Consider the following 20,500-nt stretch of genomic DNA (forward strand, 5'->3'; position numbering starts at 1 on the left):
GCAAGGAGATTTATTTGTGTCCCTCCATTTTTTTTTGTTGCCCATAACAGCAGTGCAAGTGTTACGATGTGGCTCATTGTTGTTGTGCTAGATATTTTTCGTGAATGGGACGAGACTTTTGTGGTTGTCACCTTTCATACTTTTCCATGAAATATATAGCAGCTGTAAAATGGATTAGTGCAATGCGTCGCAAGCACTAGATTTCCATGAAGGAATTTTGGGAAAAAAGACCTACAATCGCTGATGAATGCGCGGCAAAAAAAAATATGTCCATAAAAAAATTTCAGAACTATAGAAGCGCTCAAATTGGAGAGGTGCCCCGCAATGTTTTCTCGATACCAATAGACCCTTTGAAAAATCCCATAAGCCCGCGCGTGCCACGAGACGAATATTGAGAGTCCTAGGTACGCCCGTCCCATTGTTCTTCCTCCTGCTACCATGTGGCATACGCAAGCAGGTGCACAGAAATGCGAGAGGTTATCTCATTGGCTATCTTTTGTGAGGCTGCCCTTTTCTTATCCCTCTCCTTTGCACCGGCTCCGTCGATTGCTACACAAACTCTTTGAAGCCTAGTCGAACTGTGCCACGGTTGCGGTGCAAAATAAGTGGATTCGGTGACACTGCAAGACGTGATGGTAAGTTGCAATGAATAAAGTATTTAAATAGGTGAATAGCTTCACCTGTAGAGATGCGCTTACACTGCCACAGATGCGGTACGCCGCCAACGACGGTTTGGCGGATGGCTGCGACTGCTGCTGGCGGCAGCTGCAGCAACTCGCTCGCTGTCGCGGAAGCGCAACGAGGGCACGTGATCTGCACCGAGTCTTCCCAAAATTCTCTGCCGTCGTAGCGCTGTACGCTTTGCAACAGGTCTATTAACCACTAGTTTTGGTTTCAATTTACAGTACTACGTCGCGACCCACTGCTCACATTTTCAATTTTGGAACTTCGAAGATATGTACAATAGAGTAGATGTTGCCGAGCAATAAAAGGAAAAGGCTTGGGTGCCTGCTTTTTTTTTTTGTTCCAGGTTTGTTGTTAAAATGATACGAGTCGCAAATACAAGTAGACATGTTACGGCTCACAGTACTCATCCTCAACATGTTGGTGCAAATTTGTCCCAATCCAAAAAAAGGGGGGGTCTTCGCATCTTGCGGGAAGCCTATTCTAACAAAGTGCCCAGCTGGCGTGACTGTCATCGCCTTCAGTGCCTCGCACCATCGCCTCCAACATAGCGGCCGGAGGCAGCGACAGTACTGGCCGGTCTCTTGCCCTGTCGCTGTCACAGAGATTCGTCACCACTGTCTCCATGTGCTCTGCCGCCGCTCCCACAAGGATGAGTGAGGGGCTCATCGGGCGGCTTGTTCGTGGCCCACCTCCTTTGACAGAAACCAAAGAATTCGAAGCTCACATTGGAGAGAGAGTGAACAAAGTATGGGGCGAACAATTCAAAGTGCACACTGAATTTTCGAAATGCCTCCGTGCGAGTTAAAAACAATTATTGGGGGGACTAGAGCGAACCCAACAAAGAATCTGGCACAACCCAGTGGAGGAGTACATTTAACCACCTGGAACCTTCTTATGGGCAATTGAAAGCTGGGCACTTTGTTAGAATAGGCTTCCCGCAAGATGCGAAGACCCCCCCTTTTTTTTCAGTGGCGATTGTAGAAATAGAAATGTCAATAACGCCAAATGTTCTACAAAAAATATGTAAAAACAAAAAAGAAGTAGTAGGCCCACTTTGGATCGAACCTGGATCTGCTGCCTGCGTATGCAGCGGACTTTGCTACGCTACAGCTTTGAAAAACTCGTTTTGACAATTTGTTTTATACGAGACCCAACAAGGTGCACGACGTCGTGCACATAGCATTGTTCTGGCCGAAAAGGACTTCTCTCGGATGTTTACTTTTTACACATCGGGAACGGTTTACCAAATATGCAAATGGTCGACTTACCCGTGGCGTGGATGTCTCTCGTTTCGTCGGACTTCGTTTTTTTGTACCTGGATTTTTCGTTCTCCCAACGCTTCTTAAGTTGCTTAGCGCTTCGTGGGCGGACGTTTGGCTGGCTGTTATACTCGGTGCTGAGTTTCTCCCAAGCTTTAAGTTTAGCCTCCTTCGAGTAGTTATTTGTCTTTTTGCTTTCTAGCACTCGCGCATGCTTGGTTACGAGCGCTTGGAGGAGCGCCTTCTCCTCCGCAGTATAAATAAAACGAGCCCCTGCCCGCTCTTCGCTATCGGCCATTTCCGAGTCGTTGCCGTTGGGGTCCTCCATTATTCGTCGTGCAAGGCGGCGAGGCGACGAAGCAGGGCTGCACGGGGCGAAATCAAGAAAGACCGAGACGAGATCGACAAACCGTGAGATGGACGACCGCCGACGAGAGAACGACAAGACGCAGCCAGCGAATGCGCTTGTTGCCAGACAATTAAGATAACGACTTTGTCCGTTTTGTCGCTCAAACACGTCTAAACTTTTCGCTGCCTTAATTAAACTTCGTAGTTCACTAATTCGATGTTTGTATGGTACACGTTTTTTAGATAAAACGAACGAATATGTTTATTTTTCACGTGAAAATGGTGTTTTGAATAAAACCTTTGGCTATATTCTCGCTCCCAGACGTCCTCAAGCTCGTTGGAGTGGAGAACGGAATCTCGAGTTCGAGTGAGTGCCGATTCGCGTCTGTGAATACGAATGGCACTTCGAGTGGAGTCGCGCGTCCATACTCCACTCAAGTCGAGTCGAGTTTGGAGTCGAGTGGGGGAATGTTTATGAATACGGCGGTAAGAACGCGAACCACTTCACAACGGCAGCCACGAGCAAGAGTTCGATGTTCCGTACTGCCCGCCGATACAGCCCAAAGATGGAGAACGGCAACCTCCCGGTTTGTGTCTGCTAGCAGAGTCGGGCGCGTGCCCTCTCTCTCGTTTCACCCCGCCGAACCCGCTGAACTTCCCGGATGTGTGGAGAGGGTGCTGCGGTCAAACAAAATGGTGCCGCCCAGAGAGCGCTAAATGGAATGGTCTATAGAACCACAGAATTTTCTGATAAAATTAACAGGGTGTCTACCCAGTAGGCAGACATACAAAATGTAAAATAGTTGGATTTTGCTAAGCCTATAAAATGTCTAGAACATTTCTAGTGCTCTGATTTGTCATTATTGAAGAAAGTATTCATTGGAGGTTTACATGATGTACATGGGATATCTGTATGCACCCTGTTCACGTTGATGTTTTATTTTCAGTATCAGGAAACCGAGTGGGTCAGCCCCCAGCCAGATGAACCAGAAGACAGCACAATGGTGAGAATAGTGACCTAATTAATTTGAGGTTAACTTAAATAGAATGCTACTCTTACTCATTCCTTACTCATGGCTATCTTTATGTTGGCTTTAAGGCCAATAGGGAGGCCTGCACTCTACCAACAAAAACACTTCATGTACAAAAGAAAACAGTTAAAGATACTGTGTTCATATCTTGTAAAATCTTGTAATTTGAACCTGGGGCGAATAGTACCATTGTTAGCTGCGGCATAATTTCTTCATTTGCTTGCACATTTATTTAGTAGTAGTCTCTAGTTAAAGGGCTATCGGTTGGTGCCATGCAATTGTATGGTATTTTGACATTGTAAATTGATTCCATTTATCTTGCACAGGACTCCTCTTCATCCGAATCGTCTGAGGACTTGGTTTCAGGAAATTCTAGTGAAGATGACACTTCATTGGAATGCCATCCAATGAGGTGTGTGTTTGAAGTTGGAGGGGGGGGGGGGGTTGACGGTGACGAAAGCAGAAGCTTTTGTTTTGATTATCTTGTTTGTAATCTGCCTTGGGCTCTCAATGACTGGGATTAAGGATGCCTTGTTCCTAGTGAATATTTTGTTTGGAAGACAGGTAGTCCCTAGCTCCCTCCACATGTTTGAAAAGGCACTAAACTTCTGCAAGAACTATGATCTGGTTTATTATTGTTTAACTTGCTCTATTGAATTGACGTTAACATCCGAGAGCAACAAGCAGAAATGCTAGATCTGTAAGAAGCTTTTGATGTAAGAAAATGTGACTGGAATTTTCTTTTTTTTGACAGCTTCATTAGCCTTGTAACTCAGGAGTGTTCTGGAGAGTTTTACAGATCATAGCTTCTTGACTACATGGTTTGATAGACCAAGTGATAGGTTTTCGGACATATGTGATGGAGAGATCTACAAGAACCTATGCAAAAAGTTCTTAGTTCTGGGCAACCCCAAGAACATTTCTTTTACAATTATTACAAATGGATGTCCGGTTTTCAAAAGTAAAAATTGCTTCATCTGGCCTCTTCAGCTTATTATAAACAAACTTTCTGTCTTTTAGACACTTAGAAATGTCATTCTTTCAAGCGTCTGGTTTGGAGAAAACCACTTTTCCATGGTGCTATATCTGAAAAGTTTTGTGCAGCAGTACAAAGTTCTTTGTGCCAAGGGCTTTGTGTGGAAGCGCATTGGCACGGAGGTTGTAAGTAAGGCCTTTGCAGTATGCTGCACTGTGGACTCTGTGGCTTGGCCCTTATTGCAAAACATGATTCAGTTCAACACCTACTTCGGCTGCAGTTGGTGTCTTCATCCCGTATCGCTCATTGTTAGGGCAATTCGCTATACAGTCAGTGTCAAGGTGGTTCAAGACCGAAAATCAAAGGGGGCGATCCGTGACATGTACGAAGCTGCGTCAGGAGGTGTTATCTGTAGAGGTTTTAAAGACCCCTCTCCGTTGCTCAACATGCAGTCTTTTAGCGTTATTGTGTCTTTTGTTCCCGACTACTATATGCATGCTGTCCTCCTCGGTGTTTCTCGGTCACTTTTGAACTTGTGGTTTGACAGCAACAGTGGGGAGGCGTTCTATCTAGGAGAACCAGCAACTGTGAGGCTGGTGGACTGTAGGATGAGAGCCATCAAGCCAATATCCAAGCTGGGCAGGTTTCCCCGGGGAGTGAGTGAACGAAAACTCTGGAAGGCGCAGGAGTATCATTCGTGGCTTTTGTACTATCCGCCGCCGATACTCTGCGGGATTTCGCCCAAGCCTTTCCTTGGCCACCTGGCTCTTCTTGTGCACTCTATTTATTACCTCGTTCATGACACACTCACAAAATATGACATTATCACAGCTCATATTCTGTTAACTGAGTTTATGATAAAATACAACATGCTCTGTGGAGACGTTAACATGGTCTTCAATGTTCACTTGCTCCAGTACCTGGCAAAGAATGTCTTGCATTGGGAGCCTTTGTGGACCCATTCTGCCTTTTGCATCAAGGGAAACCGTGGAATAGCAATGCAGGATCTACAGAAGGCCATACTTAAAGAGGCACTGACACATCAAAATTGTATTTTTTTTATTTGTGATGTAGAGATTTTTTAAAAGCAATTTCCAAATGCCGAATTCGAAGTTCCCGCGCGATCCGCGCCAGTGCATTGACGTCAAATATTGCGGAGTCCTGAGAGTCGACTTTCTTCATGACTCTATGCTGTTGCCATCGCGACCCGATGCAAAGAGGAAAGGAGGCGGGAGTTGAGGGCGCCGGTGGACCGAGAAAAAACAGTTTTATTTCACGCAGGGGGCGGTGCCGCCTGCCCAGGCAGCATGTTTTCCGAGGGAGGATACAATTCTGGAAGGCGACATCACACCGGACTCCGATCTTTGGTATTTAAAAAAGAAGGGCCGTAGTGCATTTGCAATTGCATTAAAAAACATGTTTTACGATTGCCGCTATTAAATGTTATAGAAATTTCGCCTACAAAGCTTCTAAACTTCATGATTTTTAAGGTCACGAATCAAAAGAAGCGAGGAGGCGAAGAGCGGGAGAGGAGGGCACCAAAAATAAAAAGGCGCGCGCTTAAGAAAATTTCTTTCCCGATGCATTTTTTTTTGCGTGTCGTGACTACAACTTGAATTGTTTTGGAAAATAAAAAAAATACGACCCTTAAGGTGTCAGTGCCCCTTTAAACAGTCTATACATTTCTTTTTCTTGACTAAAGGAACTGATCTAATGAAAAATACATATTTTTCAAAGATGAGAAAAGGTGCCACTTTGGGGACAAAATCTCTGGCGTAACTGTTTTGGGCAATGCGCAGCCATCCAATTTCAGCAGTGTCGAGAAAAGGTGCATTATCTCTACTCTTGGTGCTGTGCCTCCTTGTATTCTGTCTATTCAACATTCATTGCTCGAACTGTTGTGTACCGCTCGTCTCAATACACACATGCTCAAAAAAGTAATGACACCGTCGTAGTCCTGGTGAAAAGTTTGGTATTATTTGTTCAATCTTTTCTTGCACGCTTCATGATGCACAAGAAGTTGGCTCAATTGGCTTTTGGCTTAAGTTGAGTCTGATTAAGAGGTGCGCACCCGTGAGCATGTTTACTTTTTATTTATTTTTTAAATAAGAGCAAGCACATGTACAGAAAAATGGTTTTCTGTTTGCCAATTCTAGAAGGGATGGAAACTATGTCTCGCTATTATTTGGTTGAAGCCCGAACATTGTTGCACAGCCCCTTCAAACTCTGAGCATACATGGATGTGTATTGTTTGCAGAAGCTATCAAACTAAAATGTGGACTATTTTATACAATGCAGGCCACCATATAGGTGGTCGTGGTACAGGGCTAGGATAAGCAAACATTTGCATTCATCCCGGCTTCTTTTTAAATGAATTTGGCCAATTTATAAAAAGAAAGTCGACTGTTAATTAGTTTTAATGTCAGGTAAAGACAGAGCATGAAATCCATTGGTTTTGCAGTGCGAGCTTCCTCTCCAGATTGTCCGAGCTGTGGTGCACTAACACACTTGGCCATTGATGCGGTTGCACTTCCATACATATTTGTATTTACACTTTTAATGTCTCCTTGTCTCCTTAACACTCATTTAGTGCACAAAAACTTGTAGTATTTTGTGAATATGGTGAAGATATGAGCTTGATTGATATTTTATCACCACCATGTAAATATGCAATGTCTTTAACATATATATATATATGCACCAAAGCATGACTTATTGTTCTTTTGCATATTGATTCATTTTAAAACATGCTTTTCTTTTATACCCAATCACCATTCTGTTGCAAAATGATTGCATTTGTTCATGTATACTCGTCAATGTACTAGCTGCTTCTCTTTTGTTCGTGGTCCATTAGATATCTGTAAAATAAACTTAATAAAAGTCCAAATAAGTCCTGTCCTGCATCTAATTTGTTTGCTGCCTATAAACATACACATATATTGCTCTGCATTTTGGCAATATACCCTTTCACTAGATTGCTGAACACACAAGACTGATAAGGTCAGAGCACAGAACACGAAACTAAAACTTTGGAGCAATGTTCATGAGCTCAATGCTCAATAATTAATAAGTAATTATTAATGCTCACGCATTAATAATTACTTATTATTGTGCGAGCATTTGAAGCCCCATTTCGAAGAAAACCCTGCATTGTCGACGTCGTCGGCGTAGTGTTCTGCGCACCGGGATAAGCTATGTAAAAAAAAAGAACTTACAAAAAGGTTGCATTTTGCATGACTTCTGTAGGATATATCTTGAGGCTGCATATCCATAGGCTTTCCATAGACCCCACACATGTCCCACGTAGCAACACAGAGTGCTCCCCTAGCGTGTGTGGCATCCCTACAGCAACCTGCACAGTGTCGTACTTGACCTATGGGATCCTAGGCTCTATTCCCACATGCTGCGGGGTACCTACAGCAACCCACAGAATCTCCTACATGTCCCATAAAAGCCACAGTTCTATCCCCACAGACTGTGTGGGGTACCTAAAGAAGTCCCCACAAGCTGTGTGGGTTACCTAAGGAGGCGCCCACAGGCTGTGTGGGTTACCTAAAGGAGCCCACACAGTAACCCACATGTCCCATAGGCCCACAGGCCTGACCCCACAGAGATTTTAGGACACCCATACAACTCCATGGGTGCCCCATAGAGACCTCTAGGACCCCACACAGATTTTCTGTGGGTGCTCTGTGGGCATTTTGACCAGGGTTCATGACTGTATCACCTTATGAATGCATACTAGCTATTAAACTCTTCGTTTTTCAGAGGAATGAAAAGCACTTTGCTTCCAATTGCACCAGCTTCTGTAATTCATGGTATGAAGCACCTTATGGCTGCAAGCTCTGACCGATCTTGTTCTGTGGTCTGCGCAGGCCCATTGCAGGGAGTCGCTCCGAGAGCCTCACCAGAGTTTCCTGCCCGTGGTCGTTCTAAATTTTTTTTGTTGTAGGTATGCATCCTTTCTGTCTTTCCCTTAATTGTACTGAAACGTCTTCGTTTCATTGTCGCCGATTTGCCTCAAAATTGGTTAAGCACACAAATGGACGCTGTACAACTGTATTGTACATATTTTGTTCAAGGTAACTTTTATTTGCCAAAGTTACCGATTTTTTATGAAGCTTACCCAAGTAGCACGGAGAGCCCGGCCGAAGGATGGCCATATCCCCATGGCCGAGCCTATTTTCATCGGCCATTGCCCGGCCAAAGAGGTCGGTGCCGACCTCGTTATGGTCCCTCGGCATAAGAAAGGCCCACTTGCCCGGGCTTTGGGAGGGCCGGGCCCCATGGCCGAGCACCCCCGGCTCAGGCATCGGCTGAGCACCAATGGCCGGGCACCGGCAGAAGACTAAGGACCAAGGGCGGTATTGGGTCGGCCACCGAGCTGGCATGGTGGCATTGGCAGAACACCAGTGGCCGAGGGTGGATTTGGGTCGGCCACCAAGATGATATCGTGGCACCGGCAAAACACCAGCTGCCAAGGGCGGATGTGAGTCGGCCACCGAGATGATATCGTGGCACTGGCAAAACACCAGTGGCCGAGGGCGGATTTGGGTCGGCCACCGAGATGATATCGTGGCACCAGGAGGACACCAGTGGCCGAGGGCGGATTTGGGTCGGCCACCGAGATGATATTGATGGCACTGGCAAAACACCAGTGGCCGAGGGCGGATTTGGGTCGGCCACCGAGATGATATCGTGGCACTGGCAAAACACCAGTGGCCGAGGGCGGATTTGGGTCGGCCACCGAGATGATATCGTGGCACCAGGAGGACACCAGTGGCCGAGGGCGGATTTGGGTCGGCCACCGAGATGATATTGATGGCACTGGCAAAACACCAGTGGCCGAGGGCGGATTTGGGTCGGCCACCGAGATGATATCATGGCACTGGCAAAACACCAGTGGCCGAGGGCGGATTTGGGTCGGCCACAGAGATGATATCGTGGCACCAGCAGAACACCAGTGGCCGAGGGCGGATTTGGATCGGCCACCGAGATGATATCGTGGCCCTGGCAGAACACCAGTGGCCGAGGGCGGCTGTGGGTCGGCCAACAACCTGAGACCCTGGCACCAGGAGGACACCAGTGGCCGAGGGCGGCTTTGGGTCGGCCACCGAGATGATATCGTGGCACCGGCAAAACACCAGTGGCCAAGGGCAGATTTGGGTTGGCCACGGAGATGATATTGTCACGAATTAAGGCGACGAGAAGGCAAAGAGTAAACTGAAAATAAAGGTTTAATGGGCGAACTTGTGCCAACCAAAAATAAATAACGAAAGAGCGTCGAGGTAGCAGAAAAGCAGGCGGCGATTCGGCGGCGAAACAGAGCGCGAGCGAGACTGAGACTGACTCGACAAGGTCGCGGAAGCCGCTTATCTACCCTGCGTCACTATCTCGAAAGTTCGGCAAAGAAGGTTCGAGCGTCGCGCGCTCGGGGCGAGGATGAACTGGCACTTTCGAGAATAACAAAGCAGAAGGAAAGTTACGTCTGCTGCGAGAATGACCGGGAATCTTCTAGAAGACCGTGACCGAGCGTTGCCTTCTCGGCTCTGCGGGTGGCATTATCCCCCCTTTAAAAGTGCATCGCCCCGATGCAAAACGAAAGGAAAACGGAAATGGCTAAAACAATTACGGTGAAACAAAACAAACATGCAGTTTCACAATCCTAACGCGCGTAGAACGGCTTGAGTCGAACTACGTGGACGACTTCGGGTCGTGGCTGGCGGCGTCCTGATGGGCGAGTTCCGTCGGGGAGCACCTCGTAGGTCAAGTCCCCAAGGCGGCGGATGACCTTGTAGGGTCCGAAGTAGCGTTTTAACAGTTTCTCGCTGAGGCCGCGGTGGCGAATGGGCGTCCACACCCATACCCTGTCTCCGGGCTGGAACTCCACGTCGCGGCGGCGAAGGTTGTACCGGCCAGCGTCCACACGTTGCTGGTCGTTATTCGAAGACGGTCTAGCTGGCGTACTTCTTCTGCTCGTTGGGTGACCAGCTGGGCGTCGTCAGTGCCGTCATCCGTCGGGTCGTGGGGCAGCATGGCGTCGAGCATCGTCGTCACCTTTCTGCCGTGCACCAGCTGAAAGGGTGTAACGCCGGTAGTTTCTTGAATCGGCGTGTTGTACGCAAACGTGACGTAGGGCAGCACTTCATCCCACGTCTTGTGTTCCACGTCCACGTACATAGAAATCATGTCGGAGATGGTCTTGTTTAGTCGCTCCGTCAGCCCGTTGGTCTGCGGGTGGTATGCCGTGGTACGGCGGTGGTCGGTGTGGCTCAGGCGGAGTATCTCTTGTGTCAGTTGCGCCATGAACGAGGATCCTCGGTCCGTAATCAGGAGTTGGGGAGCGCCGTGTCGGAGGACGATAGACTCCACGAAGAATTTGGCTACTTCCACGGCGGTCCCCGACGGGAGTGCTTTTGTCTCGGCGTACCTGGTGAGATAATCAGTTGCCACGATTACCCACCGGTTTCCCTGCGCCGACGGTGGGAAAGGTCCGAGAAGATCCATTCCAACCTGCTGGAATGGTGCAGTCGGGGGCGCGATCGGTTGCAAGAGACCTGCCGGCTTCGTCGGTGGTTTCTTGCGTCGTTGGCATTCGTGGCACGAACGGACGTAGAGGTGGACAGTCTTCGGAAGCTTGGGCCAGTAGTATTTTTCTCGGATTCGAGCAAGAGTCCTACTGCAGCCAAGGTGACCAGATGTTGGGTCGTCGTGGCAGGCTTGGAAGATCTCTTCTCGAAGACTAGCAGGAATCACTAACAACCACGTCGAGTTGTTGTCCCCGAAGTTTTCTTTATAGAGGATACCTTTCCGGACGGCGAATCTTGGCAGGTCACGTGAGAAGGCTCGGGGAATCGTACCCCCTCGTCCCTCCAAGTGGCCGATCAATTCACGCAGCTCAGGATCGTCCCGCTGGAGCGCTGCCATGCCGCGAATGCTCACCGCGCCAAGAAAGTGGTCGTCGTCGTCGTCTTTGGCACATCCGGCAGCTGACTCGACAGGGGCTCTGGACAGGCAGTCGGCGTCGCTGTGTTTTCGGCCTGACTTGTAGACCACGGTTACGTCGTACTCTTGCAGTCGTAGGCTCCATCGAGCGAGGCGTCCCGACGGGTCCTTCAGGCTCGCTAACCAACACAGCGAATGGTGGTCGGTGACCACCCGAAAAGGAGTCCCGTACAGGTATGGGCGGAATTTCGTGATGGCCCAGACGACGGCCAGACATTCCTTCTCGGTCGTTGAGTAATTGCGTTCCGCGTTCGACAGCGTCCGGCTAGCGTATGCGATCACGCGCTCCGCACCGTCTTGTCGTTGGACCAGTACCGCTCCGAGTCCTGTATTACTGGCGTCCGTGTGGACCTCCGTTTCGGCTGATTGGTCGAAGTGGCCGAGAATCGGTGGTGACTGGAGCCGTCCCTTTAGTTCGTCGAATGCCTGTTGTTGTTCTTCAGCCCAGTCGAAGTTCACGGCGTCTTTCGTAAGGTGCGTTAGCGGCGCAGAAAGCTTGGCGAAATCCTGAACGAATCGCCGGTAGTATGCGCAAAGTCCAAGGAATCTTCGGACGGCAGTTTTGTCGGTGGGCGGTGGAAAGGCCGCTACGGCGCGAGTCTTCTCAGGGTCAGGACTTACACCTTCGTTGCTCACCACGTGGCCCAGGAACTTCAGTTCTCCGTAGGCAAACCGGCACTTCGTCGGCTTGAGGGTGAGTCCTGCGGTCCTGATTGCCTCTAAAACGGCCCGAAGGCGTCGTAAATGCTCGTCGAAGTTGGCCGAGAATACCACGACGTCATCGAGGTAAACGAGACAGCTCTGCCACTTGAGGCCTGCCAGGACGGTGTCCATGACACGTTGGAACGTTGCCGGCGCCGTGCACAGTCCGAAGGGCATCACCTTGAACTCAAACAGTCCGTCGGGCGTGACGAAGGCAGTCTTTTCTCGGTCTCGTTCGTCGACTTCGATCTGCCAGTAGCCACTCTTAAGGTCCATCGACGAAAAGTATCGGGAGTGGCGCAGCCGGTCCAGCGTGTCGTCGATGCGGGGGAGCGGATACACGTCTTTCTTCGTGACCGCGTTGAGCCGCCGGTAGTCAACGCAGAATCGAAGCGTTCCGTCTTTCTTCTTTACCAGCACAACTGGAGAGGCCCACGGGCTGCTCGAAGGCTGAATGATGTCGTCGTTGAGCATCTCCTGTACTTGTTCATGAATGGCCTCTCGTTCCTTTGGGGAGACCCGGTACGGCGGCCGATGCACAGGGAGCGCGTCCTCGTTGGTAATGATGCGGTGTTTCGCAACTGTTGTCTGGCGCACCCTCGACGTCGTCGCAAAGCAGTCGCCGAACTCGGCAAGGAGGTCTCCGAGCTGTCCTCGTTCCATGGCGCTGAGCTTGGGGTTAACGTCAAGCTGTTGCGGCACTGTACTGGACGGCTGACATGGCGAGGGCTCGTCGGAGATCGCGGCGATTTCGGCGTCGGCCCGGAGTTCCTCGACGTGTCCTATAGTGGCCCCTTTCGTTAGATGCTGCGCCTCCGGTCGAAAGTTCGTCACGAGGACCACACAACGTCTATCCTGCAGCTCTGCTACGCCCCTTGCGACGCCTATTCCTCTTCCGAGAAGCAGTTGGACGTTGCCTTCCAGAAGGACTTTCCCTCTGGCAACTGCGTCGGTCACGACGGGCACACGAACACTCGACCGTGGCGGCAGGTTCACGTGGTCCGCAATGACTCGGACGGCGGCTGGCGACGTTTTGGATTCCTCCGGAGGTAGCACGGGCTTTCGCAGCGTCAACCTGTTTGCTCCAAGGTCGATCACCGCACCGTACTCACAGAGGAAGTCCATGCCAAGGATGACGTCTCTCGAACAGTCTTTGAGGACGACGAATTTCACGGGGCAGGTCTCTCCGTGGATGTCCACGCGCGCAGTACACCTTCCCACTGGTGTGATGAGATGTCCGCCGGCGGTTCGTATTTTCGGGCCATCCCACGGCATCATCACCTTCCGTAGGCGGCGAGAGAGCTTCCCACTTAAAACCGAATAGTCTGCTCCGGTGTCGATGAGCGCCTTCGCGTCGTGGCCGTCGATGATTACGTCGAGGTTATTGGACACCGTCTCGTCGCTAGTGGGGGAGCCCTCCGACGTTTGTGGAGGATATTGGCGTCGTTCGTCCTCGGCAATACCACCTCCCGGCATTGCCGCACTTAGTTTTCCCGACGGGAAGCGATGGGTGACGGGCTGTCTCGGCGAGACCGGCGGAAGGGCGATGACGAGCGTCGGGGAGATGGTGAACGGAATCCTCGGCGGCGAGACGATTCAGGTGATGAAGAGCGGCGGAGGTAGTCCTCGATGTCCCGAGGTCGCTCCCCAAGACGTGGTCGAGGGTCGTTGGGCGCAAACCCTCGTAGGCCCAGCTGGCGGTAGGGGCATCGACGGTAGATGTGGTCGGCTTCCCCGCAGTGGTAGCACAACGGGCGTCGATCGGCCGTTCGCCACACGTCGGTCTTCCTGGGCGCCGGTTGCTCTTGCCGGACGTACTGAGGTCGATCGTCGAGACGTCGGGGGTACGGCTGTGCCGGTGCGTCCCGTCGTCGTGGTGTTGGAGGTTGATGGGCAGCAGGTGGCGGTCGTCGGGCCATGGCGGCGTAGGTCAGCCTCGGTTCCTCAGGGGCTTGCTCGTTGACGGGAGTTTCAGGCTGCAAGGCCCGCTGTACCTCGTCGCGCACGATCTCGGCGACTGACAGCGACGCCGGGCGCTCAGTAGCGGGGAGCAGCTTTCGGAGCTCCTCTCGGACGACGTCCCAGATAACGTCGCGTATGTCCCGGGTGCGGGCGCCGATGTCGGTGGAGGCAACGACGCCGGGATGTCGTTGGTAGTAGGAGGCGCGTGCTTGGAGGGCGCGCTCCATGTTCGTTGCTTCCGTGACAAACGCTTCGACGGTGGTCGGCGGGTAGCGGACGAGGCCCCCAAAGATGTCGTCCCTCACCCCGCGCATGAGGACACGCAGCTTCTTGTCATCAGTGGCTTGTGGGTCGGCACGCGCACTCAGCCGCAGGACGTCTTGAACGAAGCTGGTTACGCTTTCGTTGGGGCCTTGCGTCCTCGTCCGAAGGAGGTCCTCGGCTCTCTCCCTTCGGTGGTGACTGGCGAACGTCCCTCGGAGCTCTCCTTTCAGCTGGTCCCATGACGTAATCGAGGTTTCACGATTCTCGAACCACTGTCGCGTCGTTCCCTCGAGGGAAAAATAGACATTTTGAAGACGCTGTTCCGGAGTCCATTGGTTGTGCAGCGCCACCCGTTCGTATTGCTGCAACCAATCTTCGACGTCTTCGTAGATCTCGCCGTGGAAGGACGTCGGTGTACGAGGGGCGACGGGCAGGTAGACGACGGGGGCGACAGTCGGGGTCTGCGACGACTGGGGGTCCATGGTCGGCTTCGTCGACTGGTTGGTCTTCTTCGGCAGTAGACCGTATGAAACCCGTGCAAAGTACCCCGCACCTCCACCAAAAATGTCACGAATTAAGGCGACGAGAAGGCAAAGAGTAAACTGAAAATAAAGGTTTAATGGGCGAACTTGTGCCAACCAAAAATAAATAACGAAAGAGCGTCGAGGTAGCAGAAAAGCAGGCGGCGATTCGGCGGCGAAACAGAGCGCGAGCGAGACTGAGACTGACTCGACAAGGTCGCGGAAGCCGCTTATCTACCCTGCGTCACTATCTCGAAAGTTCGGCAAAGAAGGTTCGAGCGTCGCGCGCTCGGGGCGAGGATGAACTGGCACTTTCGAGAATAACAAAGCAGAAGGAAAGTTACGTCTGCTGCGAGAATGACCGGGAATCTTCTAGAAGACCGTGACCGAGCGTTACCTTCTCGGCTCTGCGGGTGGCAATATCATGGCACCGGCAGAACACCAGTGGCAGAGGGCGGTTTTGGGTTGGCCACCAACCTGAGATTGTGGTACCAGCAGAACGCCATTGGCCGAGGGCGGCTTTCGGTCGGCCGCTGAGTTGACAGTGTGGCACCGGCAGGATGCCAGTGGCCGGCAATGGCATTGGGTTGGCAGCCAAGCTGGTATGGTGTCCATAGAAAAAACTTGGCAAAGATGGTTAGGCCAATGACTGTCACTAGAGGCCACACTCAAGGTCTGTTCACACTTGCAAGTCGCAGCGGTTGCGTGACTGCATTTTGGTCACCGAGACAGGGTGGTGATTGCAAAAGCGACCGTTTTGGAGTTGAAACCGCTCGCTTTTGCGACAAAAAATCAGTCGCGCGACCACCGGAACTTGGAAGTGTGAATGCGCCTTTAGAGACTCCACTCCCCGATTGTCTTGTGGGCACCACCAGAAGATTGAGTGAGACCGCTCTGCCATGGACCGCTTGAACATTTTTGGACGACAGAAAGCCGTCCTTGAAATTCTAAGTAAAGCTCTAAATAATTTAAATACTATAATTTTAATCCACAAGATTGCCTAAGTATTGTTACTCTGAAGCATAGCTTATTTAGTGTCTCTCATATTCCTCTACCCAGTGGATTGCAGGTTGCCTGTTGGCCTATTCAATTTCTCGTCATCCAGCTGGCCTCGTCTGTTGGCGGGGGCTACAGAAACAGGCCCTAATTCATGGGAGGAGCCAACAAAAATATGTAAATTTATTTCAGGTGAAAAATGAACAAGTGAACAGGGAATCCTATTTGGCAAGTACACCATTAACAGTAAGGAAAGGACGGATATGTAATACTCTTTAAAGTAGCAATGACGGTCAAACTTCAAGGAATAACATTATCTAGCATTTCTTCATGTGTGCTTTGTTGAAAGTAATGAGATCTAACCATTTTGTTTCACACACTTGTTTCTGTTCCGTTTGGAGTATGTGGAAGAGCGTCCACCGGTACAAGCCCTTGCCATTCACTGCACTACGGTGCCATTTGGTAATTGGATATGTCTATATGCATTTTGCTCATGGGCACATGCCGTCGACATTAGGTACTACAAAGAATGACATCACCCTCAGCAGCTCCTGCTATCTAAACACAGTAAATGCCTAAAGTTGGAAAGATTGCTTGCCCCGATTTCCAGCAACCAGGACCCTGGTGAGGAGCAAGAGTAGGGCTAGACACATCATTCTTTAGTCTTGCCTGGAAATAGGTTGTTCGACAACACCATGAACTGTGTTGTCGAAGGCTGAAGCTGCTTTGTCCTGACCCTAGTTGACCTAAACCCGTTGTCACATCAAGAGAAAAGTTTGCACATTATTCAGGAACTATGTTTTGTAGGTATGTGTGCACAGTCAAACCAGACTATATCAAACCCGTTTACTTCAAATTATTTCTTATATCGAACAATTTTTGTGCACAGTAATGTTACAGTGATAATATATAGCAACAATTGCGGTTACATTGAACAAAAATAGCAGCCACTACCGATATATCAAACTGCCGAGAGTGCAGTGTTGCTCTGCAAGCTTGCTTTCCCCCAATGTTTCTTGTCAAGCGGCACGGTGGTGTTCGTGCGCGTTTCTCCGACATTAATATGTCTTAAAAGTCCTGTCTTGTACAATTTATTATATATACAATATAAATGCAATATACAATGCGCTACCAAGGTTGAAAGTACCAATTTTATATTTATGATTACCCCCGTAACCGCGGGTCTATGTGCAGTCCCGCAGCTCCCCACACCTTTCGAATGAACCAGTTCGGTAAGACATTTTCATCTTCCCTCCAACGGGCTCCGATTCTGGTAAATGTATGTTGTGTGCGAGCTGCGGACCGTCTGAAAAGGAACGCTGGGACTCTCAGAAGGGAAGAGATCGGAAAAAAAATCAAGTCATCGCCGCGGGGAGCGCACACGAGCAAGAGATGGGCCGACAACGTTAAGCCTCCCACACTGCTCCGCTGCTCTCGTGTAGGGTTCTTTTGATCCTTGTTCCCGACGTTTTTCTGTCGTCACCGCAGTCTCGCGTAGTTTTTGTGTTCGCTTGATACTACGGCATTTACGTGGATTCGCGGAACAAGTCCTGCTACTGTTTGAGTGACGTGTCTGGAAACTAGCCAACAATGACGCTGGTCGATTACCGACTGACCTCTCTCTCGACAAAGAGGGACTTCTTGGAGCTTGTCTTCAAATGTTTTCGCGCCAGATATTGTGGGACGTATGGATACGATCGACAGGTGAGAAACAACTTATTTACGGGCTTTCTTGGTCATGTGGGACGCAAGTAAGTGCTGCAGTCTTTCTTTTAAAATTTTGTGATAGAGTGGAATTTTGTTCTTTGTCGCTATCCGTGTGCAGTGGCGTCGACATTTGTAAATATGCGTTGTAACATTCTAGTTTTCACTGGAAGGTGAATAACAAGTTTGCGTGATCATACAAAGTGCATTTTTTGTGGTTTCGTGTTTGTTGATACTAATGTCATTTTATTGCCTTTACCACCCCCCCCCCATTTATACCAGGACCTTAACTGTATTACGCAATAGGATTATTGTATACAAAAGTTATATTTTGTTCTCAGGCAGCTTGAGCCCATAGGAAGAAGTAAATTAGTTGACTGTAAATAATAAGTTTACATGATCGTAAGTGACCCTTCTCTAGCCGTGTCCGCGTTGACTACGTCTACATAATCTTTAACGGATCTGTTTCGCTGTGTCCAATCACTGCGTGTCTCACCATTTTGTCGAAGATTTTCTGTATAAAATATGCATTCCTACAACAATGGCATGACTCAATGTTTTCAACTTAAAACAATTACTTTGTACAGACGTCTTATACGCATACCTCGTGCCCATTCGTACCGATTATTTACCGATGTAATGCTTTGCCCGTGTAATACAATGTTTCCTAGACCCATCGTTATGGGCACCTTTCATTTTAGCTAACAAGACACGCGTATGTGACTAAAACCGCGTTACGACGGTCGACCCACGCACTTGCCTTCGCTTCGACGTGCGCGTCCCGACGGCCTTCCTTTGCGACGTCATGAAAGGAGCGCTACGGCCTTCTCTTCTAGGAGGTGTTGGTCGACCGCCCGGAATAAAAGAAAAATCTATTTTGCGCAGGGAGCAGGGAGAGGGCGCTCCGTGGTCCCTCTTCCCCCTCCGTCCGCAAAAGAGACTACTATCTTTTCTTCCGGGAAGGTTGATGCGGCCGCCCGGAAAAAAAAAAGCCAGCTTGCTCTGCTAGCAGGCTTTCCTCCAACGCGGCCGACAGCCTTAGGGGAAAGCCAACTTGCAAAGCAAAACAGAAGCTCTGCAGGTGCTACTGCTCGGACGTGCCCTGTGCTCTCGGCATAGTTCGGCCCTAATGTGCAAATAAAGAAGGCAGCGGCCTCAGCAATTCGGAGTCCGTCGATGGCATAGAAGCATATTGTTATCGGGGATGCAATGAAGAAAAAGCAGCAGAAGATGCAAGACTATTTCATTATGTAATATGTTAGCAGAAAGTGGATTTTTGAGAGTGAAATCCATTAATACTTTTAATTGAATAACCCGCTATATCGAACTGGCAGACGTTTTCTTGTGAGTTTGATATAAACGGGTTTGACGTATAGTGGATTTTGAGTTCAAAACAAACTTAAAGCGAATATTTGTTTTGTTGAATATTTTTGAATTTATTATTGTTAATAGTTTTTACGAGCCTTTCACTACTGTACCATACTTATTTAGAAACCCTGCAGGTTGCTGCCAAGATATCATTTGTACTCTCCTAAGCTCTTATTTTAATACGTAACCCATATTTATAAACTGCGGCATCTAAACAAGAAATTTGTTGCAGATATTCTAATCAAGGGGATTTTTAAATCTGCTTGTTAGATGCAAATATTTTGAATTCAATATAAAGTATGAAAAAAAGAAGCATGAATGATGAACGTATGTTCTCAAGGCATCTCTGCCTAACCCAGACATTGTTTCTCAAAATTAATGAACTTCTATTGCAGTTTTAGAATGTGTCCAAATTTGTGCGTGTCAAAGAAATGGCATTGTCGTCATGCGCCAATCCAGACAAGGTCTAGGCTTGGCACATGCGCACTGGTGACGACGCTATTTTTGCTTACGCAAAGCTTTTGGGTACTCTAGTCTAAAATTGCCTAACACTATTACTTAAGGTATTCACTATCAAACTTGATCACATCGGCCATGCTCGTGAATGCGAATGACAACCTAGCTTTTCATAATCTACACCTTTTTGTGTCTAGATATCTAGTTTTTTATGCAAAAATGTTTTTTGTATTCCTTTATACACAAACTCATCTCTGTTACGTCACAGCGCGATGGTGGCGCATCGGGCACACTTCTCGACTGGGGCTGTGGGCGGAAGCCCCCATGCCGGACGTGTATTCCTGCGTTGTTTCGAAAGGGACCTGACAAAAACCTGCTTTCTCGTCAAAACGTCACGACTGGGGCTGTACCAAAAGAGTCGAGAAAGGTTTGAAGGTTAGTTTTCATGTGCTCGGTTCGTCCGAGAACGTGGATATGTGCCGTGAAAAAAAAAACCAGATGCCGTCGGACTCCAATTGCTTGGGTGGGAAGCACTTTGGGTAGAATTCATGGATACTTGTGATCATCAGATTTATCTGTTCTGTTCCAACATGAATGCCGAAAAACCGTCAAGTTGTACCGACCGTTGTATGACTACGTTCGGTGCGTCTTCAAGTTCAAACGGCCACCTGATCATTCGAACTGTCGTCTGCTGTCTGAAACAATTCTACTTGTCTGCTCTTTTAGACGACACCGGCCCGAACATCAAATGCTGGCGCGGTACTTGTGATAAGAAGTAAGTGCAGGCCTCAAAAGACTTAAATTTGAAGGTCAATAAGCAGGCTCGATGTAAGCAGTAGATACAAAAATATGTTTACCATTGTTACCACTGGACATCACTGACTTGTTATGCCTAATTCACTTAGTCCGATTCTGCTTGCGATTTTCAGTATCGGAGTCGACCATCTCAGCTACGGTTCACGCTTTCGCAGCCCGAGCGAAGTCGCGACTCATCATGCGAATCAGGCTTTAGCGTACAATCTGCGGCGTCCACGCGGAATGAATCGCCGCATGTCACATTATTCACGCGAAGTTTTGCGGTGTAACGAGCCTCGGTAATTTCGCTGACGCTGCTCAAGATAGTCAGACATCGCCAGGAAAACGTAGAATCAACAATTCCAACGCGAAAGAGGGCAGGGGGACTCACACGGATGCCGACAACATCGCATTTACATGGTTTGT

At 49.2% G+C, this 20,500-nt stretch overlaps 2 protein-coding genes across 2 annotated transcripts; one reads left to right on the plus strand and one right to left on the minus strand.

The window, feature by feature from the left end:
* Positions 1 to 1,167: 1,167 nt before the first annotated feature.
* LOC120837853 (myb/SANT-like DNA-binding domain-containing protein 3) lies at positions 1,168 to 2,405 on the minus strand. The gene is made up of 2 exons (XM_040207465.3): positions 1,956 to 2,405; positions 1,168 to 1,379 (listed from the first exon to the last, which is right to left on the minus strand). Exons 1-2 carry the CDS (start codon positions 2,272 to 2,274, stop codon positions 1,168 to 1,170), a joined length of 531 nt encoding a protein of 176 aa, XP_040063399.1. The 5' UTR covers positions 2,275 to 2,405.
* A 1,984-nt stretch (positions 2,406 to 4,389) lies between these two features.
* Positions 4,390 to 5,386, plus strand: LOC120837846. Its single transcript, XM_040207458.2, has one exon. It carries the CDS (start codon positions 4,400 to 4,402, stop codon positions 5,384 to 5,386), a length of 987 nt encoding a protein of 328 aa, XP_040063392.2. The 5' UTR covers positions 4,390 to 4,399.
* Positions 5,387 to 20,500: the final 15,114 nt, after the last annotated feature.

Source organism: Ixodes scapularis, unplaced genomic scaffold, assembly GCF_016920785.2.
Source record: "Ixodes scapularis isolate PalLabHiFi unplaced genomic scaffold, ASM1692078v2 PGA_scaffold8__174_contigs__length_109621045, whole genome shotgun sequence".
Taxonomy (NCBI): Eukaryota; Metazoa; Arthropoda; class Arachnida; order Ixodida; family Ixodidae; genus Ixodes; species Ixodes scapularis.